This window comes from Balaenoptera borealis, assembly GCF_965194805.1.
Source record: "Balaenoptera borealis genome assembly, chromosome: 16".
Lineage (NCBI taxonomy): Eukaryota > Metazoa > Chordata > Mammalia > Artiodactyla > Balaenopteridae > Balaenoptera > Balaenoptera borealis.
This window is the reverse complement of record NC_138872.1, coordinates 84,271,037-84,296,784: the sequence shown is the minus strand read 5'-3', so window position 1 is coordinate 84,296,784 and position 25,748 is coordinate 84,271,037. Positions and strand designations below refer to the sequence as shown.

Here is a 25,748-nt window from a genome sequence, read left to right as displayed (position 1 = left end):
GCCAGTGCAGGAGACACGGGTTCAAGCCCTGGTCCGGCAAGATCCCACATGCCGCGGAGCAGCTAAGCCCGTGCGCCACGACTACTGAGCCTGTGCTCTAGATCCCTCGAGCCACAACTACTGAAGCCCATGTGCCTAGAGCCCGTGCTCTGCAACAAGAGAAGCCACCGCAACGAGAAGCCCGCGCACTGCAACGAAGAGTAGCCCCCGCTCACCGCAACTAGAGAAAAGCCCGCGCGCAGCAACGAAGACCCAACGCAGCCAAAAATAAATAAATTAATAAAAGAGCCACGCCTATTTCAAGCCCCCACAAAACCGGGATCTGGCCCTGACTTGCACAGCAGTCTGGATGGCAGGTTGGCCACAGGAGGCCCAGGTTTGGGTCCCCCAAACCTCCAAAGTCATCTCCTGTCAGACTTTGGCACAAACAGGCTCTGAGTGTTCTCAGGTGGAAAGTTCAGACTTCCCTGAGGACTGAGAGTTAGGAGCCTGAAATGGCCAAGGCCTCCAGCCAAAAGAGGAGCCCAAGGCCTGAGTCACCTTCAGGAAGTGAAGCAGCCACCAGGAGAGGTGGGGACCCGGGCTGGGAAGGAAAGACTGAGGATGGTGTTGGCCTCAGGCCAGAATCCCAAGAAATCCCTGATCTGCAGATACCTATCCCTTTACTGGACCAATCCAGGCAAACCCAAGAAACCTGGGATGTGACACATATACGAGGAAGAGGCTGCCCAGTGTGATCATATCTACCGGCAAGGTCTCAGTGCAGCAGCTACCTCAGGCCATCCACCCTCATACACCTGTCCTCCAGGGCCTTCAGAGGTGCTCCAAAGGCCCTCATTTGGCTGAAACGCCAACCGAACAAGTGAGCCAGGAAATAGTCTGGAGCCTAGACACTCCCCTCTCCCTGCCTAGGGTTCAGGCCCCATGTAGATGCCAAACCCAATGTCCTGGAAACTTATCTGCTTGGTACTTGGGACGCCGCTTGAGTTCAGATACCATTCCTTGTCCTCCATGGAAGTGGATTTGCTCAGTCCTGCCCTTGGCAGGGTTTGGCCATGGGGTTTGGAGGCCAGGGGGCCAGGAAGCCGTGCTGGAGTTTAGCCATTGCCCAAATGGCTCCCAGCTCACTGCCCAGGTATCAGATCCCCACCCACCTGGCCTCTTCCAGCACCTAAGCTTGGCCCAGTCCTCACTCCTTCTAAACTGACCCCCCTCAGGAGCCTCACCTCTACCATGTGCCCCAGCATAAGCCCTTGTCTGGGCAGGACCTCAGTTGAGCCTTTCAGCCCCGTGCCCCCAAGCAGGCCAGCCTCTAGCCAGGTCCAGGCAGTCACTCACACATACACACAGGACTCAGCTCTGGCCTTCCGAGGTCACCAGTGTCCAACTCCTCAAAAGATGTGACTTTTTCCTATCTCCATAATAAGCTCGCCCATAATAACAAACATCAAAGATATTGATGCCTTTGCACCCGCCACAGTTTATTTTCACCCCCACAGAGTCCTCTAAGGGTCCAGAGGACTGACCTCTACATGAGGTCCCAGCATTCCAGACTCCTCCGTCTCAGCATGAAGCTCCAAGATTTCCCATAGAAGAGGAAGAGAGCGTAGAAGATTGTGCCTCACAAAATTAAACTTCTAAGCAATAATAACAAGGAATATGATAGGGTGATAAGTGGAGGCGAGCTGTGTTCCATAGTAAAGTGTCATAAATTTCTTTTCTTTTCTAGGAAGGGGCCAGAGATTAATGTCAGACTCGGGTCATTTTTTTTTTTTTTTTTTTGGTTGTTTGTTAAGTTTAGTTAAATACATGTGTTAATAATTTAATGGTAACTACTAAAAAAATAAGAAAATATTCATTAAAAAAAAAAAAAGAAGATTGTGCCTCAACTCTTAAGGGAGGAACCCACCCACTGCACCTCCCGTCAATGCTCATCGGCCAGAACCAGTCACACTGCTGCTTCGAAAGGATGCTGGGAAGTGTAGTCCTCTGTGTGTCCAGGAAGGAGGGGAGACCTAGAAATATTGGTGAGCGCTAGCGCCTTAATCCATTCCAGCTGTTGTAACAAACTAGCACAGATTGGGTGGCTCATAAACAACAGGAATCTATCTCTCACAGCTCTGGAGTCTGGAAGTTTGAGAACAGGGTGTCAGCATGGTTGAGCAAGGGCCCTCTTTGGATTGCAGACTTCTGGTTTTGTCCTCACATGGTGAAAGGGACGAGGGAGCTCTTTGGGGCTCTTTTATAAGGGCACTAATTCCATTCATGAGACCTCCACCCTCATGACCTAATCACATCCCAGAGGCCCCAGGTTTTCAACGTACAAATTTTGGGGGGACACAAACATTCAGACCATAGCAACTAGTAAAGTCTGCTGTAATGCCAGATGACCTGTTGTAGAACCAAAGGTCTGTCCCAGACTCCATGCAATCCCTGGAGAGCCGGAAGGGGGCCCATCAGAGCCCCCAGAAGGGCAGGGTGGACATGCAGACTTGGCCAGGAAGCAGGGCCAGGGGTCATGACCGAGGGAGGAATCTGACCAGCTGCCCAGGTCAGCTGTGGTGCATTTTCTGGCAAGAGGGAGTGCAGAGTGGTAGATTCTGGTTAGAGCTCCCCAAGCAGCTCCACAAATCCCAAAAAAAGACTGCCTCAGGAAGATCAACAGTGTCTGTGGAGCGCCTCCCCCCGTCACCCACCATTGGTTTTGGACAATCAGCTCCCAGATTCTCGCCAGCACTCTTCCTGCCCCAGATTGTCCTCCTTGAAGAGTCTGATATTTAATAGAAAATCCATTAGTGTCCCTTGATGGCGCATCATGCTTAGATGTAGGTTGAGAGCATCTCGGTAATAGCTGACACCAAAACCGCACTGTGGCAGGGGCCCCAGGAGGGAGGAACTATTTTTTCCTCTTTCTTACATAAAACATCTTTCCCCCTAGCCATGTTCTCCTTTGAATCGAGGCTGCAGCTGACTTTGATTTCAAAGCCACTAACCTTCCTCGGTCTGGCGGGTTCTCGAGAAGGGGTGCCTGGTTCTGCAGCCTGCCCCACGCACCAAGAGGGAAAGAAAGGTCGGCGGGGAAGCTGCGGGCAATGCGCCTCGAGAACAGCCGGCCACTTGCCAGCCCTTTGGTTCAGTTCTGTAAACGCTCACTGAGTGCAGCAAGCCCTGTGCTCGGGCCTGGATAGGAGTAAGGTGTCAGGTCTATGTCTCGGGCCATCACACCTGGTGAGGGAGACCTGGTGTGCAGGTGCCGGGACTCAGGCATGCACAGGGCGTGGCCTCTGGCTGGATGCCCTGGAAGCCACCTGCTAATACCTGCTCATCCTCTATGGTGTCACCACCTCTGGAAAGCCTTCCTTAATGCCCTTGTGCTACCACGTAGAAAGCAGCTGGATGTTCAGTTCTGAAGTTCAGGAGCAAGCTCTGGGCTGAAGATCAAGATCTAGGCATCACCATCTGGGGTCCTTGTCCAGAGCAGTGTCAGGGAGCACTCGTGGCAAGTCAAGGGGTGGGCTGTGGCGGGTAAGGACAGTCATATGGAAAGAGCAAGTATAGACAGTTCTGAGCAGGAAAAGGAAGAGGATGGTGGGGTTGGGGGATCAGGGAGGACTTTCTTTACTGGGAGAGATGTGAACATTTGTATGAGCTGAAGGGAAGGAGGCTTTGGAGACACTGAAATCCATGCATTTTGCCGCTGTTGATTACAGCCCTCTGATGAGCAAGGGCTGGGGAAACGGCTGTGAACAGGACTGGAGGGGAGCCTGCTGTCATAGCTGCTGACATGCCTGTGGGGAAAGAAACGATGAGCAAGCGGACAAATCAATGAACAATTATTTCAGATGATGATCAATGAAGGGAGGAAATAAACAGGGAGATGAGAGAGTGATGGGGGCCACTTGAACGGAGTGGTCAGGAAAGGCTCCCTGAGGAGGGGACTTTCAGGCTGACAGCTGAGTGACAAGTAGGTGGCAGGAAGAGAGGGTGGGGACTCTGGTGTGTGTGTGTGTGTGTGCAGTGGAATGTCTGTGGCCCTGTGGGTTGGCCTTGCCCGGGAGAGTGGAGGGTGGAGGGGAGGGTTGCTGGGTCTGTTGAGGAGTTTGGAGGTGGATGGAAGGGGGTACCGAACAGCCCCAGTTCTGGCTGAAATTGCACCTGCACGGTCCTGAGAGAGATGCCTGGCAAACTCCCAGGCTCACCAAGTGGCCCAGCCTCCCACCCCTGCTTCAGGGTTAGCTCAGGATGTCAGTACCCGGAGGCACCCCCAGACCCTGGACTAACAAGGCAGGGATCTCCTGGAGTATGGACAGGCAGTGGTTAACTGCTGCATTTTAAAAAGTATTAGTGGGAATTCCCTGACAGTCCAGTGGTTAGGACGCTGTGCTTCCACTGCAGGGGGTGCAGGTTCGATCCCTGGTCGGGGAACTAAGATCCCACATGCGGTGAGGCAAAAAAAAAAAAAAAAAGTATTCGTGCCAGGCACAAAAGCCCACATAGTATATGATTCCAGTCATAAGAAATATTCAGTATGAGCATCCATAGAACAGAAAAATAGGTTAGTGGTTGCCCGGAGCTGGGGAAGTAGGGAATGGGGAGTGACCGCTTAATGGGTACAGGGTTTCCATTTGGGGTGATGAGAATGTCCTGGAACTAGAAGGTGGTGATGGTTACACCACATTGTGAATGTACTTAATGCCACTGAATTGTACATATGAAAATGGTTACAGCGGTAAATTTTATGTTATGTGCATTTTTACCACGGTAAAAAATAAAGGGAAAAAAAGGAGCAATGACAACATGTATGCCTTTTCCTGACTGTATAAGTCATATAAGCTCACTGTTTAAAAAATGGAAACCATTGACATAAAAATAATCAAAATCGCTATAAACCTTAGTGCATATTCCCTGTGCAGACATATGTGTAATTATCTATGATAAAAATGTAACACCATGTGTTCCATTTGAGAACCTGTTTTTTTCACTTACCTGTTTTATCACAAACATTTTCTATGTATTTTATAGCAGCTTTATTGAGATGTATTCATATACCATACAATTTATTCATTTAAAGTGTACACTTCAATGGTTTTTAGTATATTCACAGAGCTGTGCAACCATCACCACAATTTCAGAACTTTTTAATCACCCCAAAAAAGAAGCCCTGCACCCATTAGCCATCACTCCCCATTTCATGGTTTTTAAATAAAGACCTACAGCATCATTCTCTCTGGCCAAATGGTACCACATTGCATCAAACCTTAAACACTGTCAATTGCAAGATGAACTTGTTTTATTTACCACCAAGAAAGAAAAATCCCTGCCAACTGACCCATGACACATGCTTCCTTATCTTCTTGTCACTTAATTTGTAGTTAGTGGAAGAGGGCTTTTAGACTTATTTGGACATATTTAGTACTCGCAATGTATATAACTCAATGGGAGTAACAATATGAAACCTATGACCAAATTCATACATACACAGGAATGACAACTAGCCATAGGACACAACCTGATTTCAGAGATGTTAAAATTTTTTTTAAAAAAGTGCTCACCCTAGAATCGATGATATCCAATATTGCAGAGTATGGAGTGAACTTGGCTGTGAAACAACAGAAGTTGACTCTGCTAACTGAGGCAGAAAAGGAATTTGTGGGAGGAAGAGTTCATAGAATCAGTGCTGGAGACCTAGGCTTAGGAGCAAGAAGGGATGGGCCACCCAGAGCACAGCTGTCCTAAATACCCTTCAGGATGAGTCTGCTCAGGGCACGCTACAGGGCTCTGCCACTGCCCTGAACAAGCTCTGTGTCCCCGCATCTCTGCATCATTCCTTCAAGAGCCAAAGCCCTGGGCAAGAGCCTCCGATTGCCCGAGGCTGCAACATAAGGCCCAGGATCTTGCCTCTCACCTGGTTGGGGATTTCCTCCCATCTCGGCTGCATAGCCAAGGAAATATCCCCCAAATGGGTGTGCTACAATTATTTAGCCTGTAATGTCAGATATTTATACTGCTTCCAATGTCTCAGTATCATAAACAATGCAGAGGCGAACCTCTTCACTCATATATCGTCATGCACTTGTCAGGACACGTCGAGGATACATTCGTAGATGCAAGATCATTGGGTAAAATGACAGGTGCATTTTTAGGCTTTGGACACTCTTACTGCCCATGTCCAGTAGGCTCCTCTGAGTAGATGTGCTTTGTCTGGCATCAGCTGGTTTGCACACTAAGGTGAAGAAAACAAAAGTCCAGAGGGAGCATTGAGGGAACCAGAATTTGGGGTGACGCGTGCACTCCAGGGCTTTTTCGTGGAGCCAGAATGTTCTCTGTGGGATCTCTCAGCGGAAGAGTGTGGTGGAAGGGAGTATAGTGTTATAATAATAGTAACTAGCAATTACAGAGTGCTTGGCACGTGTTTTAAGCCCTTATATGGATTCCTTTAATCCTTACAATATTCAGTAGAAGGGCTGTCTCTGGGTTTGAATCCTGATTCCATGGCCTTGGGCAAGTCACCCCACCCCTAGCAGCCTCAGTTTCCTTAGATATAAAACAAAGATGCTGGCCCCACCCACCTCGTTGGGCTACTGTGAGGTCTGAAATGGCATGGTCTGGGTAAGGAGTTCTCACGGGGGCCCAGAAGGGGCTGCCACGTCAGCTGTCCTGTGGGAGAAAGGGAGGGAGGTGACTGATTCCCTGGTGTTCTGCCCTGGGACCCTTGTGGCCGCTCATCAGACCCTTCCCCGCAGGTGGATGAAATCTTGGGGGACCAGCCGATGACCAAGGAGCGGGTGTTCGCTGCTCTCAAGCAGTTCGCGGCTGAGCAGCGGGTAGATGAGCTGGTGTGGGCGCTCACCCTGGTGCTGCCCCTCGAGGCCCGTGGGCCCCTCCTGGAGAACCTCAGGTACCTCAACTGGGGGCAGGATGGGCAAGCAGGGGTGTCCACTCTCCCACCACCCCCCCAGGCTCTGCTGCTGCTGTCGCTGTGTGGCCCGCTCCTGAGCTGGACCCCAACACCCCGTCAGCCCCAGGATATGGGTGGGCCAGTGACCCCGAAGGCTGACCCTGGGAAGGGCAGCTGTTGGCTTTGCTGGCTGCCAGGGCATCACTTTGAGTGAGAAGGAAAGGGCTGCCAACTGCTGGGCTGGGACGGTCTGCAGAGAAGACCCACCTCCTGAGCTGAAGCCACAGTCTGCCCTGTTCTGTCCAAAACCCGATCACAGAACTCTCCAGTGTGACACCAAGACACTCCTAGCTCTTCATTGAGAGGGAGTAATGGCGCAGTGTCAAGACAAGGAAGCCTGGAGCTGTGCTGTGTCCATCCCGGGCGCCACCCCCCCATCCTATACACAGTGTGTTCTCTCTGCCCTTTGATGATGCCAGCTGCATGCCAAGAACATTGCCAGGGCCCTAGAGGAACACTCTCTCACTGAATCCCACCAGCACTATTATTGTCCCCATTCCACACAGGTAGACTGAGGCTCAGAGAGGTTAAGGGACTGGCCCAAAGTCACACAGCAAATGAGTAGCAGTCACAAGAACATGAACCAATTAGCTGTGCACTTTCTGCTCAGCTTTGGACCTTCTAAATTCCTCCTTCAGGGAAAAAAAAAAAAATCTCCTGGTAGGTCCACACCTGGAGTGGCCTTGGGAATCTCCCGAAACCGGCCCCCACCTCCACCCCCATCCTGCCCTGCACCGCACAGCTTTGATCAGGCCCCCCTGGGCCTGAATGATGTGTTCCCTGCACCGATCCTGCAGGGCTGGCTCTCCACCCCCTGCCTCCAGGGTCTGTGACGCTCCCCCACCCCCGCCCCTCCCCCTTCCTGGGCTCAGCCCGCCCCCTCCCCTCGCTGCCATTCACCCCGCAGCCTGCCCCTCCCTCTGGGCCTGGCCAATGTCAGGGATCGGGCTGGCCACCCCCACTCCCCAAGCCCGGGCGCAGCGTCTCCGCTCTGCAGCAGAGCACAGAAGGCCACCAAAAGAGGCCACCATGAGCTGCCTGGGGTGAGTTAGGGGCCTGCCCCTTGCTGGGAAAATCCGGAGAGAGAAAAAGTTATTTCTAGAGCCAAATTTGCAGAGCAGATGAGGCGCTGGCGCTGAGGGCTCCCTGGGGAGGTGATGGATGGGGAGCCCCCCACCCCGCCCCTCCGCACCAGGGCTGGGCCAGGGGCCGGGCGGCCAGGCTGTCCCTGGGAAGTTGGCATGCGTGTCTTAAGGCTGTTAGCAGCCAGACTCAGCTGGAGGCCCCCTCGGTCCCTCATCTCCCTCCGGCGCTGCCCAGGCTTCCGTCCCTGCCGCCTCTGCCGGGCCAGCCGGTCTGCCTCCCGGGACAGCCCCTACGCCCGCCTTTCCTGTCCGCGGCTCGTCCCTGAGCGGCCGGCAGCGGGTCAGGAAGAGCCGGGGTGGAGGAGGCACCCCCTTGGGCACGCTCGATTTAGAGCCTGGGAAGCGGGAACCCTGCACACCTGGGGGTGCCCAGTCCCCGCAGCGTCCCCGTCCCCAGGGCGCTGCTGGGGAGGATGAAACAGCAGCCTCTGTTGTCCGCGCGTCAAGGGCGACAGGAAAATTGGGGAGGCTGCTGGAGGAGGGGGCGGTGCCCAGCTGGGCTCTGCAGGGAGAGGGGTGCCCTGGCAGCGTGGCTTCAGCCACCCATCCCCCCACCTCCCCACCCCCCTCCACCAGGCTCTGGTGTACTGGTGCACTCTGGTGCCCATGTACTGGGTTCCAGGGATGAAGTGATGATCCCCACGCAGCACCTTCCCGAGAGAGCTCAGAGAAGGCATGGAGGACTCAGACAGTTTTCTGTGATTCTGAGAGCTGAGCACCAGCCGGGGGGCAGCTGAGAATGAACTCAGCACAGGGCAGTCAGGGCAGGCTGCTTGGAGCAGGCAGCAAGTTCCAGTGCTGGAGCTCAGACAGTGACCGGTGGGGTGTGGCATGTGCCCTGTGGAGGTGGGAAGATAGTTCATCAGGGCCAGGCATCTAGCCACAGAGGTGGAGCCCGGAGAGCCAAGGCGAGGGTGGTGCCACACACAGCCCAACCCTGGGTACCCAACTGTGCCTAGCTGTGACCCACCCTGCCTTGGTAGAGGGCCAGGAAGGGCTCTGGCCTTGGGACCCCCCCGACTGAGGAGAGACACGATTTGAATGAGAGGTGCAGCAGCAAAGGGTAGGTAAAGATACACGTGTGTGTGTGTGTTGTGCTCATGTGTGTGCACACTCGACAGAGGCTGGAACCCACCCAAATCACCGTGTGGCCTCTGAGGGGTGGTCCCAGTGGCCAAACTGGAAGACCTGGGGAGAAAGGAGAAGGAGCAGTGAGACCATGAAGTTCGGCCATCCAGTGCAGTAGCCACTAGCCACGTGTCACTCTTTAACATTGAATTTAATGAATATCAAATACAATTTAATATTCAGCGTGGCCTCATCATCTTAGCATGGCCAGGGTGAGATTTGGGTCAGTGGCGATGTTGTAAGTAAAGGGTCTTATCTTTCTTTACGACAGCAGTTCCTCCTGTGGCTCAGAGCCTAATTTGGGTCTATCCCCAAAGGAATCCCAGTTTGATGAAGTGATAAAATGACTTTCTAATTAGGACAGGCCAGGTAGTTTGGAAAGCGTGACATGGATAGGAGGGAACAGGAAAGCAAAGTCAGCTTTGTGCTCTGCTAGTGTTTCAGGAAAAAATGCAAAGAAGGAAAGGGTCAGGGGTAGGGGTCGGGAGAGGAAACAGCTGAGGTGGTGGAGGAAGCTGTGTTTTGAATCCCAGCAGACCTAGCTCGGACCCCCAGTCCACTCACTGGCTGTGTGACCTTGAGCAGTTTCACTAACCTCTACACTTTATCCATAAAAATGGGGTTGGTCATTTCTACTTGTTCCCAGTTGGGTTCTTGGTAGGAAAGCATATAAATGGCTTGAAATGCCAATTTCAAGCAGAAAAGAGATTAGTTGAGAATCTGGGGGATAGGGTGTGAGCACCTCCTTCACCCTCTTCTGCTTTAATGACAAGTGTCAGAGACACCATCATACAAAGTTCCTTGCAAAATTCTATGACACTGTGTAGGGGGAAGTGCCAGGCATCTAGTATGTGCTCAGTTAAATTGGTTTCCCCTAGGGAAGGTCTCTTTCTCCCTAGAGAGGTTCCTTGACCATGGCACTATTGACATTTGGGGTCCCATGTTTCTGTGTTGCTGGGGGCTGTCCTGCATGTTGTAGGGTGCTTAGCAGCAACCCTGGCCTCTGCTCCCTAGATGCCAGTAGCCCACCCGCCTCCCACTTGCCATTTTGTGACAACCAAAACTGTCTCCAGACAATGCCAAACGTCCTCTGGGGGGCCCCGCAGTTGAGGAACACTGCCCTAGTGTGATCTGCCTTTGGTAGCACCCTCTTGCTGGGCAGACATTTCAGCAAGACCAGCCTGGCCCACCCTATGCTGCCATGGGTCATCTGGCCAGATGCAGCAGCTGCTGGCCCCTTTGGTGCCTTCACTGTGCTGGGGTGGCAGAGGGGGGAACCTGGCCCCAAGGCAGCGAGTGCACTGCTGGCTGTGTCTGGATTCAAGCAGGAGCATCTGCTCTGCGGTCACGTCTCCAGTGCCCATGGCAACGTGGGCAGTCTTCACAGCCTCAGGCGGGCCTGGTTCTGGATGCTGGGCCATCACAGCTGGTACCAAACAACCAGGAGTGGCTCTATCATGATGGGACGGCTGTGGCCCCGTGGATGACAGGGAGCTGTGCTCACTGTGAGGATTCTCAGACACTTCTCCCCCTGGCAGGGCTGAGGCCAGGCGTGGGGAGGACTCCGAATGAGGACTGGCTCTGGCTTCCTGCTGCTGCAGGGGAGACATAAAGCCGTGAGAGGTCACCCCAGAGTGGTGGCCTCCCTGGGGCCAGGCATGCAGGGCTGAAGTGTGTTGGGCAGCACGGCCTGGACAGAGGACAGAGACTGACCGTCAGGGCTGCAGGGGCCTCCCTGTGACGGGCTGCAGGAACCCCCAGGCAGGATCATGGAGGATGTTCCCCCGCAAAGACTGAGGCGGAGGCAAAGTCCCCAGGGCTTCCTGCCTCTGCCGTTCCAGCCTGTCTGGGTGGTGGCCGCCTCCTTGTGCTGAGCCCCCCAGCCCCTGCCCCCAGCGCCCTGCCCCTTTGAGGCTGTCCCTGAGAAACCCCTCCCAGGATGCCCTGGGCGGGCTCCCAGGCATCTATCCTTTGGTCCTCAGAGCTCAGATTCTCACTCTTTCCAGCCTGAAGCTAGGACTCGGATCTGCAAGAAATGACAAGGCAGTGGGGGCCCTGGGGCCTGCTCCTGCTGTGTCTTCCAAGGCCTGGCAGGCCCAGAGCCGGAGGAGGAGTCCAGACCCCCTTTCCTGTTATCTCCGTCTCTTCCCCTTAGCTGGTCCTCCCCTCACCTCTCCCAGTAGGACACGCCCATCCCAGGGAGGCCCTCTATTCCCCCCCCCCACCGCCCTCGCCTGGCACTTGCCCCAACCCGGCTGCCCCCTCCTCACTTCCACTCACTCGCCACGTCTCATTAACTTGACTTCCTGTGTTTTAGAATTTGGCCACTTGTCCCATCCCAACATCCTTTGCTGTGCCCCTCCCAGCATCACCCCTCCCCTGGTGTACCAAAACCTTCGGGGTCCCTCCACCTTCCCTTAAATCCTTATACCCTCCCATGGCTCCTCACTGTTCTGAGTGCAGCTTGAGCGGCTGACAACGGCATTCAAGGCCTCCTTCTCTAGCCCCTTCTCCTCTGGAGCTTCCCCCTGCGTGGGAAGGGAGGGTCTCTCTGGCCGACACCTGCTGAGTCCTCGAGTCCCAGCGCAAAGGCCACCTCCTCCAGAAAGCCTTCCCAGGCTCTGCACAAGGCAGTCGGACCTTCCTCTGAACGGTCGGGTTCGGCCTCGCTGCAGCCGGGTGTTGGGGACTCTCCGGAGCGCCGCGGCCCGAGGGGTCGGAGGCGAGGCGCCTGGGGAGGTGCTCGTGGAGGGGGCCAGAGGAGGCAGCGTGATGGCCTCGGTCAGCCCCAGCTCGCGGGGAGCTCACTGAAGGGTCCCCCGGAGGGGCGGGGCCGGGCGGGGCGGGGCGGGGCCACCCGAGAGGGGGCGGGCGCGGGGCCTCGGGCCCAGCCGGCTCGGGAGGGGCCGAGAGCGCTCGCCCAGCAGAGGCGCGTGGAGTCTCGGTGCCCTCGCTCTGCTCGCGGGCTCCGCCACCCGCTGCCCATCGGCACCTGCCGCGCCGCCGTCGCCGGCTTCAGATGGGGAAGGACCAGGGCTTCTCTCGGCACTTTCGGTAGTTTCCCCACTGCGCCCCGAGCCCCCGGGAACCGCGCGCCCTGGTGCGACGGACCCGCCTCCGGCTGACTTGAAAAGGGGTGGGGCTGGGACACTGAGGGGCTTCGCTGTCCTGGGTGGGCACCCACCGAGCCTGGCTGGGGGCGGGGGCTTGGGAGGGCAGGCATAAACCGGAAGGTTATTAAAGGGGCGAGTTCCCCGCGCTAGGCGCCTGGAACCCGTCCGAGGCCCTAGGGGTCGGGGATCCGGGTCGGGGATCAAGGGCTGGGATTGAAAAGCCCGCTTTCCTTCCTACGACCGGACTGACTGAGGGAACTGGGCAGAGAACAAGGTGGGGAATGTGGTGGAGAGAGAGGACCCTATGGGAGCCCCGGGTAGGAACCTGGAGTTGGATTTAGACCTGATCCCCCAGAGAGAACAGAACTGACTCTGAGTGCAAGGTCATTGTGTGGCACCCAGAAGAGCCCTGTGGTCACAGAGAAGCTTCTCGGCATAGCAGGGACCTGGGAGTCCTGCGGCAGCCATAGCCAGGCTGTCAGGTCAAAGGGGCATCAAATCCATCAGACACAGTGGTCCATGCATCTGGATCTGCTGGGCCAGTCAATTCAGAGCAGACCCAGGGCTGGGGTGCCTAGGCCAGACTGAGCCGCATGGAGGGCACACCACACCAGCCAGAAAGGGCGTCTGGCACACCAGGCAGCCTTGGCTTCCGTCTCAGCCCCGAGAACACCAAGGAGGGAATGGGCCACCCAACCTTCTCCTACCTGTGCAGTTGGTGACTCACCTGGTTTCCACTGCAGGGGCGGGGTGGCGGCGTTTCTTATTGCTGCTAGAGGGTGGCAGGTTGGACCTAGGGGCTGGGGGTGTTGGGCTGATACCTTCTGGAGCCTGGGGCCGGAGCCAAAGTGTAAGGTAGACAGTTTCCGGCTTGTCATCTCTGCTTTGCCTGAGCATGAGGCATGTGGGGAATGTGCAGGCCAGGCGGATGGAGAAGCCAGGCTCTGGAGACCTTGACTGACCATCTGGGGAATGCGACTGAGGCTCTAGATTTTCGGGAACCACTGGGGGTGGGCAAGGATGAGTGGATCAGGCGATGACTCTCCTGGCAGAGTTGAGCAGGCCATCATTCTAACCTCCTGGTTGCCTGGGACATCCAGATCTGAAGCAGAGCTCACGGGGGTGTGGGGGGCAGGCCCTGATGCACCCTCCTCCCCGAAGATCCACATCCCTTCCCTCCCACCAGGCAGCTTAGTCTGTCCACTGACCTTATTAAACTACCCACAGAGATCAGGGGAACTTAGTGGGGGCCGCTGTGCGACATCAGAGGCGTTGTATTTCAGCTGGCTGCAAGGCCGCTGCTCCCTCCCCTCCTCCCATGCCCTTGGCACTGGCTCCTGGTCGAAAGAACAGGAAAGGGAGCCTTGGGATGCAGCCAGGGAGGCCTCGATAGCAACCAGACCTTCAGGGGCCCTCGACAGAGCCCTGCCACAGTGCGGAGGTCCAGAGGCAGGGCTTCCATCTCAGCTGTGCCGAGGGCAGCCGAGTAACCCTGGAACGTTAGGGATCCTCTCTGAGCCTCAGAATCCTCTGCCATGGGCCAGGGAGTCCACCAGGATGTTAACTGCTGCATTACTCAGAAGTATGGGTGGGCCACTGGTAGACCCCCATTTACTGAGTCTCTGAGTCCCAACCATGTGCCAAGCCCTGGCTGGTCCCTGTGGGTCACACCCAAGCTTCAGACCCAGCCCTCTGAGAGCTTCCAGCCTTGCTGAGAAGACCTATGGGCACCAAGGAAACATTCCAGGGTGTGGACCCCAACAAGGGACTGTGTGAGCCTCCCCACTGCCTCTCATCACTTCCAGGGTGACTCCTTTTAGAGCAGGGTCCACAGTACCTTCAGCTTTGAAGCCCAGAGCCTGGCTGGCACAGATAGCAGAGACTTCCTAAAACATGTTGGACAAAACTGGAGGAAGGCCAGTGTTGGGTGTTGAAGGGCGAGCCCAGTTTAGCTAGGAGAGCAGAGAGAGTGTGCTAGGTGGGGGCCACAGCCTGGGCAAAAGTGTACAAGACAGGACTGCATGTGGTGGTCCTGGCACTTTCTGAGGCGGCAGCTGTAGAGAGGGCTGCTGGGAGAAGCAAGCTGGGAGATGGGGAGTCTGATGAGGGTCTGGGCGAAGTCTGACCCCGGAGCGGATTGTGGCTTCAGTTTTCTCCAGCAGAGTTGCCTGGAATGAGACAGGGAGATGGTGGGTGGTGGGGACCCCTATCTGGTGTTTGGCCTGGCTGGTGGGAGGGCATGAGATGAGGGAGTCTGGGAGAGGCCAGAGATGGGAAGACAGAGGCAAGAGGAGGAACGGGCCCATGGACGGGCTTTGAGGGCACTGAGGGCCCCGAGGCCAGAGTAATGGGGACAGTGGGAACGAGACTTTCCCAAAGTGCAGCAAGCAGGGCGCCGTGGCCTTCGTGTGGCCCGGGCCCGTTGGGGCGCAAGTCCGGGCACCGAGGGGTACACTTGGGGTGTGGGCTGCTGATTCCCCCGCCACCCCTGGATGGAGGGGAGAGCCGAGGGCAGCGCCCACGAAGAGAAGTCTTTGGGCCGAGGTTTGCCGAGTTCGGGGCGCGATCGGGGGCGCGCCCCGACTCTGCTGTCCTCGCCGGCAGGATCTTCATCCCCAAGAAGCACCGGGCGCGCTTCGACGAGGTCGTGTCTCAGGGTCTGCTGGGCAAGCTATGCCGCGCCCGGCGGGCGCAGGGCGCGCAGCGGCTGCGCCGGAGCCGCAGCGAGGAGCGGCCGGAGCGCCTCCTGGTGTCCACGCGCGCCAGCGCCGCCCCGCGCCGCCCCGACGAGCCTCCCCAGCGCAAGGCCGCCTCTCTGCTCGGCAGCCGCGCCGGCCCCGGGGGCGCGCGCAGGTACCCGAGACGCGTGGGCGCGGGCTGCGGACGCCTCTCGGTCGGTGGGCTCGGGATGGAGACCCGGGCAGAGGGCGCGGGGGCGAAGCGAGGACACCTGGGGGTTGGGGTCCAGGAGAGGTGAAGGGGAGCGGGACACTGGACGTCGTCATCTCCTGCACCCCCCAGGCTCCTCTCCCCAGGGAAAGGCAAGCTGCTCGCCCCCCACCCGCCCCTTCTTTCTCCCCAGGACGGTCCGAGTCTACAAGGGCAACAAGAGCTTCGGCTTCACGCTTCGCGGCCACGGACCTGTCTGGATCGAGTCTGTCCTGCCTGGTGAGGTGTGGGTGGGTTGTTCAGGATGGGGTGAAGGAGTCTGTCAGGCCGATGCTCAGCAGCCCCTCCCCCTTTCAGGTACCAACCTCAAGTAGCCTGTGTCCTCTGAGTGTCCCAGAGCAGCAGATCCAAATCATCCACCTTCCCCAGTCAGGACAAACCCCCTCCAAGTTCAGGGTCACCCCTGCGCCAAGTGAGCCAAGTTCTCCATCCAGATCTTTCCTATGTCCACAGGGAGGACTAAGGGCACTGCCTGAGACACTGGGGCAGCCGGGACAGAGCTGGTGCCCGCCCAGGCTGAGCCCCAGCCAACATTCCCATTCCCTGGGAACTGGGCACTTGCTGGGCAGGCAGCAGGGCTTCAGGACCTCTTCCCACTATCCAGCCCCCAGCCCCCCAAATCTGGACTCCCCTCCTCCTGCCACCTGGCCAGCCCCTTCTTGCTCCTGGAATGGTGCATCTTGAAAAAGGCAGTCTTCTCAGTGAAGGAATTCCTTCTTCCCACCCTTCCAGTGGGGCGTTGAGGGGAGGGAGGGAAGAAACCCATTTATTGTGGAGGCAGCCCATTCCCTTGTGGAAGGTCTCCGTGGACAGACATATCTCCTGGTACTGAATTGAGCTCTCCCTCCCTGTAACCAGCCCACAGGGCTGGGTCACCTGCTCTGTCCCCATCCCCTCCCAGCACCTGAACATGATGCTCCTAGTGAACCAGCCCCATCGGTGCCCCTGCTGACGCTGAGTTCTTTCTACCCTTCTGCATCTCACATCTCCAGAGCATGGATTTGTGAGAAGGGCTCTTCTGATCCCTGGGAAAGTGCCTCAGTGCCTTTGCATCACTGTTACGGCCTTCGGATCATTCTGAGACCCAGTCCATCTTGGACTGTGTCAATGACATCACTAAGTCATTGACACACTGTTGTAGAGAAAAGGCCCAAGGCTGCTCTCTGGGGAGCTTCCTCTAGGCATGATTAATCTCTCCTCTTTGGATATGTCTCTTCCAACTTTGCCATCACCCCCACCCCCACCTCCCTGCCTCTCCCTCATGTGTAGCCAGAGATACTTGGCCTGGGGCCATGTTAAAATCCAGGGGTGCTGTTCTCCCCAACCCAACCTCCAGGCTGGTAACCCCATGCCTTCCTCGTCATAGGAAGCCAAACGGGTGCTTCGATGGGAGCTTTTACAGATGGGGAAACAGGGCTTGAGAGACTGGCAAATCAAGGACTAGAATCTGGCGTCTCCTGACTCCTGATCCAGTGATCTTTCATCCCTTGCTACTACCTCTCTGGCCTTTCCACCCCAGCCTGGCCCAAGCTTCCAGGCAGGCCATGTTGGATTTGTCACCATCGCCCTCTCCCCCTTTTCAGTCCCAGGAAAAAAGACTCCCCCTGGCCCCCTCTCTCAGGAATTCTTCCCTGATCATTCCCCTTCCTCTCCTGACAATCCCCACCTCAAGAGAGAGCCAACTACTCACAGTCTGAGAGTATATTTAGGCATCTATCATTTCCCCCCACTTGCTTCCACATCAAATTTAGAGTGATGAATAATGAAAGAGGCAGAAAGAAAAAAAAATCTGTATCCAAAGGAGCAAACTTAGCAGCTCCCCCTTCTCCAGGTATCAGGTACTGGGTTAGGGCTGACCTGCAGGGCCATGAAGGCAAAGAGTGAGAATTAGCTGCTCCCATGTGCTGAAAATGTAGGTTTTATTATTCAGACATGGTGACGTCAACGGGTCAGGAGATGACTGCCATTAAAAAGATGGTGTGTTACAGCTCCCAAGAGGAAGGGGCATGGCACACCATGCCACAAAGGGCCACACAGGGAAGCACCAGGATTGGTCAGGAGGCAGAGGGAGCAAGAGAAAACATGGGCAAGAGCCCTTTTTTTTTTTTTTTTTTTTTTTTGTGAAGAAATGGGTGAGGCAGGGTAAGCCAGCTAAGCAGGTTTACAAACAACTAGTTTGAATAAGTTCAGAGGACTCTGAGGCATAAGGGCTGTCCCTAGTTGTCTGGCACGTGGCCATGGGGTGGTGAGGGCAGGGGGATAGTGGCCCGGACGGTGCGAGTCCCATAGAGGAAGGATTGGTTGGTGTGCACGGGAAAGATGCACTTGCAGACCAGTCGTGTACCATCTCTAGGGATTGGCTAGCCCTGGAGGGACAGTCCCTCCAGTGTCAGCAAGGTCCCAAGATGTCGAAACATGGTTAATTCTTCATGTTTCCCAGCCTGAGGGAGGAGCCTCCCTCTAGACACATCTTCTCCTAGTGACAAAGGCACAGAGGAACTTATGACGTGGACCTTCGTACGAGGGGTCGAGAATAGAGTATAGAGTATAGCGTCCTCTGCGGGTGTGCACACCTTCCTTTTCTGCTCTCCTCCCCCAGCTCAGGGCTGACCAGTGGTCCACGCCGGGTCCCGAGCACTCGCACCCTCGCCAGGCGATCGCTCCCTGCTTCGAGCAGCTGGGAGCAGAGGGGCGCCGGCTCTAATGTGGGGCTGCTGGCCTGAATTTGGCTCTCCTCTGCCACCCATCCCGCTTCTCGCCTGTAAAGCAGGAGGACGACACAGGGGTCCCCGAGGGGGTCACCGCTCAGCTGACCGCACCCTCTCTCCTCGCTTCCAGGGAGCCCGGCTGACAACGCTTCCCTCAAATCGGGCGACCGGATCCTCTTCCTCAACGGACTAGACATGAGGTCAGAGGCTACTGGGGTCACCGGAGCTTGGTGGCAAACAGTCCCCAGGACTCCTGACTCTTGGGATACCCCGGCCATGGGCCTCTGACCAGCTGGTCCCCAGTTTGTCCCTCTTCTCACAGGAAGTCTTGAATCCACCCTCCCACCCTCTCCAGGATGTCAAATCGTCCTTCCAACCAGGAAACACCCCAGCTCCATGCAGGGGGCACAGAGTCGAATGGATTATGTGTGTCTTACCCTTAAGGGGGGACCCTGCCCAAGAGTGGCGTGGGCATGACCCCTTCTGTACCCAGAAGTGTCCAGCTGGCCCTGGGCCTGGAGCTTCTCCTGCAGAGGAGATTAACGAGCAGGAGAGGCAGGGCCCTGGCTTCTGGTTCTGGCCCAGCCGTGGGCTTGCTGTGTGGCCTCCACCGGCAGTACAGGGAGGTCTGGCCGGTGGCTTTGGGCGGGGCTCATCCTGGGCAGGCCCTCCTGGGCCATCTCTGCTCGGCAGGAACTGCTCCCACGACAAGGTGGTGTCCATGCTGCAGGGCAGTGGTGCAATGCCCACGCTGGTGGTGGAGGAGGGGCTCGTCCCGTTCGCCAGCGGTGAGACCCCCACTGGCCCTTGGCCGCCTTGGCCCACATACCCTGCTGGGGTCGCCATGGGTGGGATTTATGAGTCTACAGAGGACTCTGCTTGTCCCCCATCTCTGCAGCTTCCCTCTCCAGGTGGTGCTGTAAAACCCAGTGGGGTGGACTCAGGGGCTCTCCCTCCTCCCTCCGTGGGGCACATCCCCAGGTGTGCCTCCCAATGCATGGCGCTCACCCCAGTTCGGGAGGTCCCCTGGCCCCAGCTGCCAGGAAAACCACGCCTGGCCTGGGGACGCAGGGTCACCCGGGCCTCTCCTTCCCGTGGCCCCTACAGACTCCGACTCGATGGACTCTCCCAACCCGTCGTCGGCGCTCACCTCCCTGCAGTGGGTGGCGGAGATCCTGCCGTCCAGCATCCGGGTGCAGGGGAGGACCTTCAGCCAGCAGCTGGAGCACCTGCTCACGCCCCCCGAGCGCTATGGGGTCTGCCGGGCCCTCGAGAGCTTCTTCCAGCACAGGTGGCTGGGCCAGGGTGGTGGTGGGGACCTGCCCTGGGTAGACCCCGATTCCTGCCCGGACTCACCATCGGGGTCTCCCTGCCTGAGCTTCCTAAGCCCCCTTCTCCTGAGGGAGGCTCAAAGGACCCGAGTAGGGGTAGGGGCCATCGGGGCTGCCCTAGAACAAACCCTGACTCTGAAACCTCCTAGCCACGTGCCCTGGGCAAGTCACAGCCTTCCCTGTAAAGTGAGGCCGGCAGCGACCCCCTGCAGGGTTGTTGGCGGGACCCTCACAACACCCCGCTGTGGGCACTTGCCACCAGCCCCGCCCTGTTAGGCTTGGTTTAGCATCTTTCTTTTCGCACCTCAGCAGCAGCAGGAGTGTTTATCACACGCCTCAGCCCAGAGGGTCGTTTCATGGTCCCTGCAAAGCCAATCACTTGTTCATTACCTTTTTTTGTTTAAACAAAAATGTATATTTGTTGAAATATAATCCACGTATCATACAATTCACCCATTTGAATGTACAATGCACTGGTTCTTCGTACATTCACAAATATGTGTAACCATCATCATACTCAATTTTAGAACACTTTCATCAACAAGAAAGCCCCAGCCCTTTCGCTATTGATTGCTCTCACCTCCTGCCGCTCCTCCTTCACCTTAAACAACCACTAATCTACTTTCTGTCTCTGTAGATTTCCCTGTTCTGGACATTTCATATGATGGAATCATACAATATGTGGACTTTCATGTCTGGCTTCTTTCATTTAGCATGTTTTCAACATTCATCCAAGTTATAACACCCACAGTCGCTCCTTATATCCATGGGTTCGGCATCCATAGATTCAACCAACCACTGAACAAATATATTTGGAAAAAATTCCAGAAAGTTCCAAACAGCAAAACTTAAATTTGCCAGAGTTCCCTGTTTGTTTTATTTTTTATTTTTATTTTTTAATGAATTTATTTATTTTACTTATTTATTTTTGGCTGCATTGGGTCTTCGTTGTTGCACGTGGGCTGTCTCTAGCTGTGGCGAGCGGGGGGCTACTCTTCATTGTGGCGCGCGGGCTTCTCATTGCAGTGGCTTCTGTTGTTGCGGAGCATGGGCTCTAGGCAAGTGGGCTTCCGTAGTTGTGGCTCACGGGCTTAGCTGCTCCGTGGCATGTGGGATCTTCCTGGACCAGGGTTCGAACCTGTGTCCCTTGCATTGGCAGGCGGATTCTTAACCACTGAGCCACCAGGGAAGTTCCTCTCTGTGAGTCTTAGATACCAATTCCTTGTTGATTTTAGACATTGTAAATATCTTCTCCCATTTGTTACTCTATTGTTACTTCCATTATATCTAATATTAACAGCTCCAAGTTGTGCTTCTTTGAACAAGTATTCTTGATTTTGTATCATCACATTCAATACATTTGGGGCCTTATGCTTTGGCTTTTGAATTTTTGTTTAAGAAGTCCTTCCCTGCCCCTTGGTCAAAAGATATCTCCTGCGTTATCTTCTATTAATTTTATAATTATACCTTCCACACTTTGGTCTTTTATCCACCTGGAGTTCACCTTTATGTGTGCTGTTACGTGAGGATCAGTTTTATTTTTTCCATACAATGTAGCGATCAGCAAACTATTTCTAGAAAGGTCCAGATAACAAATATTTTAGGCTTTGCAGGCCATATAGTCTGCGTTGAAACCATTCATCTCTTCTGTTGTAACCTGAGAACAGCCATAGACAAAATATAAACCATAGGCTTATATAAACCGTGTTCCAATAAAACTTGCTTTACAAAAACAGGTGGCAGGCCAAATTTTGGGCCTTGGGCCATCATTTGCCAGTCCCTGATACAGTGAGTCAGCTTTCCTAATACATTCTATACGTTTTAATCTTCACAACAGCTCTGTGTGGTAGATGCTTTTTTTTTTTGGCCGTGCAGCACACCTTGTGGGTGGGATCTCCATTCGCCGACCAGGGATTGAACTCAGGCCACAGCAGTGAGTCCAGAATCCTAACCACTAGGCCACCAGGGAACTCCCCGGTAGATGCTATTTTTATCTCCCATTTTACAGAGGAGGAAACTGAGACAGAGAAATTAGTAGCGAGAAAGGTCACTTGGCTGGTAAGTGGCAGAGCTGGGATTTGAATCTGGGCAGCCTGTCCTCAGAGCCTACCTTCCTGCCCACTTCTCTGTCTTGGGGAGGAAGGGAAGGGCATGAGGCTGAATCCTGTGGCCTGGAAGTGCCCCCTTGTCCCCCACCCTGCCCCCTCTGTTGAGCCCCTGCGTCATGAACCCCTTGCTCCTGCACCCCACCCCCAGGAACATCGACACCCTGATCGTCGATGTCTACCCGGTGCTGGACACACCCGCCAAGCAGGTCCTCTGGCAGTTCATCTACCAGCTGCTCACTTACGAGGAGCAGGAGCTCTGCCAGGAGAAAATCGCATGCTTTCTGGGCTACACGGCCATGACAGGTAAGCAGCCCCTCCCCCTGCCCAGCCCGCCAGGTAAAGGCCAGACACCTGCTGTTCTCACCTGTGAGGTATTACAGCCAACCCAGGCTCCTCCCACACACAGATGCACCCACTTGTCCTGGAGATACCCACCCAGCACACGGGGCTGGTCCCACGCTTTGCCCCACGGATGTGCTTTCCCAACTTGACCCTTAAAGCAGCATAACCTTAGACTTTAGACACCCCACCTAACGCCTGGGGTCTCAGGCTTCTCACCCACAAAATGAGGGTGACCACAGTGGCTGTGCTTTGCACGCTGGGAAGTGTGGCACAGATCAAGACGTTCACGTGGACACTGTTTACAGACCTGGATCGTGAACACACGGCCAGGTCACACCTGCCTAGTGGGCTCTGGAGCCCACAGACTCACACAAGGGCCTATGGCGCCCCGTGCAGCCTCAGCTCCCCGCTGCTGCCCCGTCACCGGGTGCCCCCGTGCCCACACCACGCATGCACTTCATCACTCGGCCGCGGGCATCGAAAGTGGGCTAAACCCTGGGCACCTGCTGCTTGCCTGCACGTCTCCTATGTGCTGGCCCTTGTGCGCCCACTAACCCTAGTCCTGGGGACCCAGAGTTTGTTGGGGGGTTGAGGGTTTGAGCTCAGGTGCAGGCTGGGCAGCAGACGTCCCACACATCTGCCCTGACCTGGAACCTTCCATTTCACTCTGCAAGCCCCTAGGGGCAGCAGCGCCTGCGTGTTGAGACCTGGGAATCAGGGGGTGCTAGGCTCTCGGCATGAGAAGGGGCCCTGAGGGTGGGCTGTGGCCACCTCCACCCAGCCTCTGTCCTCAGGCTGGCACCACCCCCATGTACCTTCTGTGCCCAGCGCCCCGCCTCTCACCCTAGGGTTCCCAGCTGTCCTAGAGCCGAGCAGGCCCGGGCTCACAGGTGGGTGCCCGTACACTCCCTGTGTTTGGAGGCTCCTTGTCAGGCTGAGAGGACAAGGGGCCTGTCTCCCCTTTGGTCCCACAGCAGAGCCAGAGTCCACACTGGACCTGGAGCCCGAGCCAGAGCCAGAGCCAGAGCCAGAGCCCGAGCCCCAGCCGCGGAGCTCCCTGAGGGCCTCCTCCGTGTGCCGCCGCAGCCTCCGGTCCCAAGGCCTGGAGGCCAGCCTCAGCTGTGGTGAGGCCCCGGACCAAAAGTCTGGAGTGGGTGAGAGGGCGCGTCAGGGCTCGGTTTTCCCACCTGCAAAATGGGCTTGGCGAGATGAGACATCCCTGGGAATGGGCTGAGCAGTGGCCCCTCTGGGCCCGCAGGGCTTGGCGGTTCTTTCTCCAGAGGCCCTCGCTGGGTCTGGGCTGGGGCCTGAGTCTTAGAGCTCAGAGGTGGTCACTAGACCCCCGTGTTGTGGACCTGGCCCTCCTGATTCCCTGGCAGGGCCCAGCGACTGCCCGGAGATGCCTCTTCCTCTGATCCCAGGCGAGCGCCAGGCGGGCGATGGCACATCCCTCCCCGAGACCCCCAACCCCAAGATGGTGAGACCTTCTCTCTGCCCTGCTTCTGGTGTCAGTGGAGAGCTGGGAATGGGTGGCCCACGGAGCTGGGGCAGACCCTGGCCTCCCAGACCACCCAGGCCTGGCCTCTGAGGCCGTGTTAGGGCCACGTGGGGGAGGTAAGGGCAGGCTGGACCCATCCCCCCTCCTCTCCCCGAAGATGTCGGCTGTCTACGCAGAGCTTGAGTCCCGGCTGAGCAGCAGCTTCAAAGGGAAGATGGGGACCACCTCCAGATCCCGTGCCTCCCCACCAGTGCCCAGCACGGCAGGCACAGCAGGTAGGGGCTCGCCAGCCCCGGCTCCCGAGGGCAGCTCTGGCCTCCGGCCTCCTGGCTGGCTGGCTGGGTGTTACCCCCACCTCCAGGCATATCCCTGGACCTCCCTCTTTGCTCCATGGCTATGGGACTGAATGCTGGGGAACCCTGGCAACCCCCATAGCTGGGGGCCATCAAGGTCCGGGTTGTCCTGGCCCCTCCCATGTCCCCTCTGATCCTCACCTCCGCTATGGATCTAGAAAAGCAGAGGGCTGCCCCCATAGGAGTCCCCAAGTTCGCATGTGACTGTCGGATAGACTATGAAGTGCACGCATTTTGCTCTGTGAGTGGCACAGCTGGGAAGATGGTTGTTCACAGACACACATGATGGTTTCTCGGCAGTTCAGAAGGCAGGACCCCTGGGTGATGTTTCTGTGAGCCAAGGGCTTGCTGGGTGCGGGAGGTGCCCCATGACCTTTGGTCTGGAGACCCTCTCACCCTTGACTTGTGTTCAGTGGGTTCCAGGTGGGACCCTGGGATCCTGTGCAAGATGAGCTGGGGTCTGCCTGTCCTGGGGCCAAGCAGTGCTCCCCCTGCCCACTCCGGCCTTTGATCACCCTAAGGGAAGCCTGGGGACGCAGCGTCATCCAGGGTCTTCCTGCACTGTGTCCAGAGGGGGAAAGGAAGGCGCCCAGGGACACAGAGCCAACCCGCCCTGGGGCCCCTCCCCTCCAGCCCGCACCTGGAACCCAGGTACTGACCCAAGAGGGGTCCTCACGTTCCATCCCCCACCCTAGGGCCCAGGACCCTGTCCAGCGTCTCGTGGCCCAGCGAGCGGCTCCTGCCCTCCGCCTGCTACTACCCGCTGTGCTCAGAGGGCCTGGCCTCCCCCAGCAGCTGTGAGTCCCACCCCTACGCCAGCTTGGACAGCAGCAGGGCGCCCTCCCCACAGCTGGGCCCCGGGCCCCTCCGCTCCAGCAGCACCCCCAGCCCGGACCCCGGCCGCCCGCCCAGCCGCAGGAAGCTCTTCACCTTCGCCCGCCCTGTGCCAAGCCGGGTTACTGACCGCTTCCTGGATGCGCTGAGTGAGCAGCTGGGGCCCCGGGTCACCATCGTGGATGATTTCCTGAGCCCTGAGAATGACTACGAAGAGGTGAGCACGCGGGCAGACGTGCAGGGCACGGGGGCCTCTACGGGGACAGCGCCCACAGGCTCCTGCGAGAGGCCTGCTGCCCTGGGGACGTGCCCAGGGATGTGCCCTGTGCCCAGGGCCTGCTGCCCTGGGGATCTCCCCCTCTCCCTGCCCCAGTCCATCCTAGAATCTGTCCCAGGACACCCCACTCCCTGGCTGGAGCTATCCCACCCTTGGCTCAAGCTAGGACACTCTTTGTCCAAGGCCACCCCATATACCCTGTCTCAGGTTCCCTACACTCCGTCAGGCTGTCCCACCACAGCCTCAGGCTAACCCCCCAGACTCTCCTGTCCCATCCCCGGGCCATGCCACCCCCTGCCCCACACTACTCCACTCTCCCTCACCTTGGCCCAGACTCCAGTCTCCCTGGGCCCAGCCTGACCCTCCCCTTGCCTTGCTCTGTCCCCCAAGATGAGCTTCCACGACGACCAGGGCAGCTTCGTCACCAATGAGAGGAGCAGTGCCAGCGAGTGCATCAGCAGCAGTGAGGAGGGCAGCTCCCTGACCTACTCCTCCATCTCCGACCACATCCCCCCGCCCCCAATCAGCCCCCCGCCACCGCCACCCCTGCCCTTCCATGACCCCAAGCCCAGCTCCCGCACCCCTGATGGCCCCTGGGGCCCCGCTCCGACGCTGGCCAAGCCCCTCACCCAACTCAGCCACCCAGCCCCTCCACCACCCCCGCCACCCCTGCCCCCCCCTGTGCCCTGTGCGCCCCCCATGCTGTCCCGGGGCCTGGGCCACCGCCGCAGTGAGACCAGCCATATGAGCGTCAAGCGCCTGCGGTGGGAGCAGGTGGAGAACTCAGAAGGCACCATCTGGGGACAGGTAGGCGACCTGGGGACCAGGAGTGCTCTGCACCAGGGGAGGTGGTCTGGGCAGCAGCAATGAAGGCAAGACCCATCTCCAGGCCTCTTCCAGCGTCAGCTGAACATCCTCTGGTCGTCCCCATCCTGAGCAGAGGATGAATGAAGGCCCAGCCCATGAACACGCCCACCCTTGGTGGTTGACACAGGCACCGAAGC

The 25,748-nt window shown here is 57.1% G+C and overlaps 1 protein-coding gene across 5 annotated transcripts in view; it reads left to right on the top strand.

The window, feature by feature from the left end:
• Window positions 1-25,748, top strand: part of GRID2IP (Grid2 interacting protein) — a 41,097-nt gene that overhangs the window by 1,749 nt on the left and 13,600 nt on the right. Inside the window, exons 2-13 of one of the 5 annotated variants that reach the window (XM_082359989.1) lie at window positions 6,744-6,898; window positions 14,949-15,197; window positions 15,427-15,512; window positions 18,132-18,201; window positions 18,695-18,789; window positions 19,109-19,292; window positions 21,589-21,743; window positions 22,760-22,906; window positions 23,162-23,259; window positions 23,438-23,555; window positions 24,329-24,684; window positions 25,135-25,551. In XM_082359989.1, the coding sequence (XP_082216115.1) occupies window positions 6,744-6,898; window positions 14,949-15,197; window positions 15,427-15,512; window positions 18,132-18,201; window positions 18,695-18,789; window positions 19,109-19,292; window positions 21,589-21,743; window positions 22,760-22,906; window positions 23,162-23,259; window positions 23,438-23,555; window positions 24,329-24,684; window positions 25,135-25,551 (2,130 nt within the window). Of the gene's footprint in view, window positions 1-6,743; window positions 6,899-7,121; window positions 8,002-12,170; window positions 12,286-14,948; window positions 15,198-15,426; window positions 15,513-18,131; window positions 18,202-18,694; window positions 18,790-19,108; window positions 19,293-21,588; window positions 21,744-22,756; window positions 22,907-23,161; window positions 23,260-23,437; window positions 23,556-24,328; window positions 24,685-25,134; window positions 25,552-25,748 lie in introns of those variants that run through there. The other 4 variants (XM_082359988.1, XM_082359990.1, XM_082359992.1 and 1 more) reach the window with 4 other exon arrangements.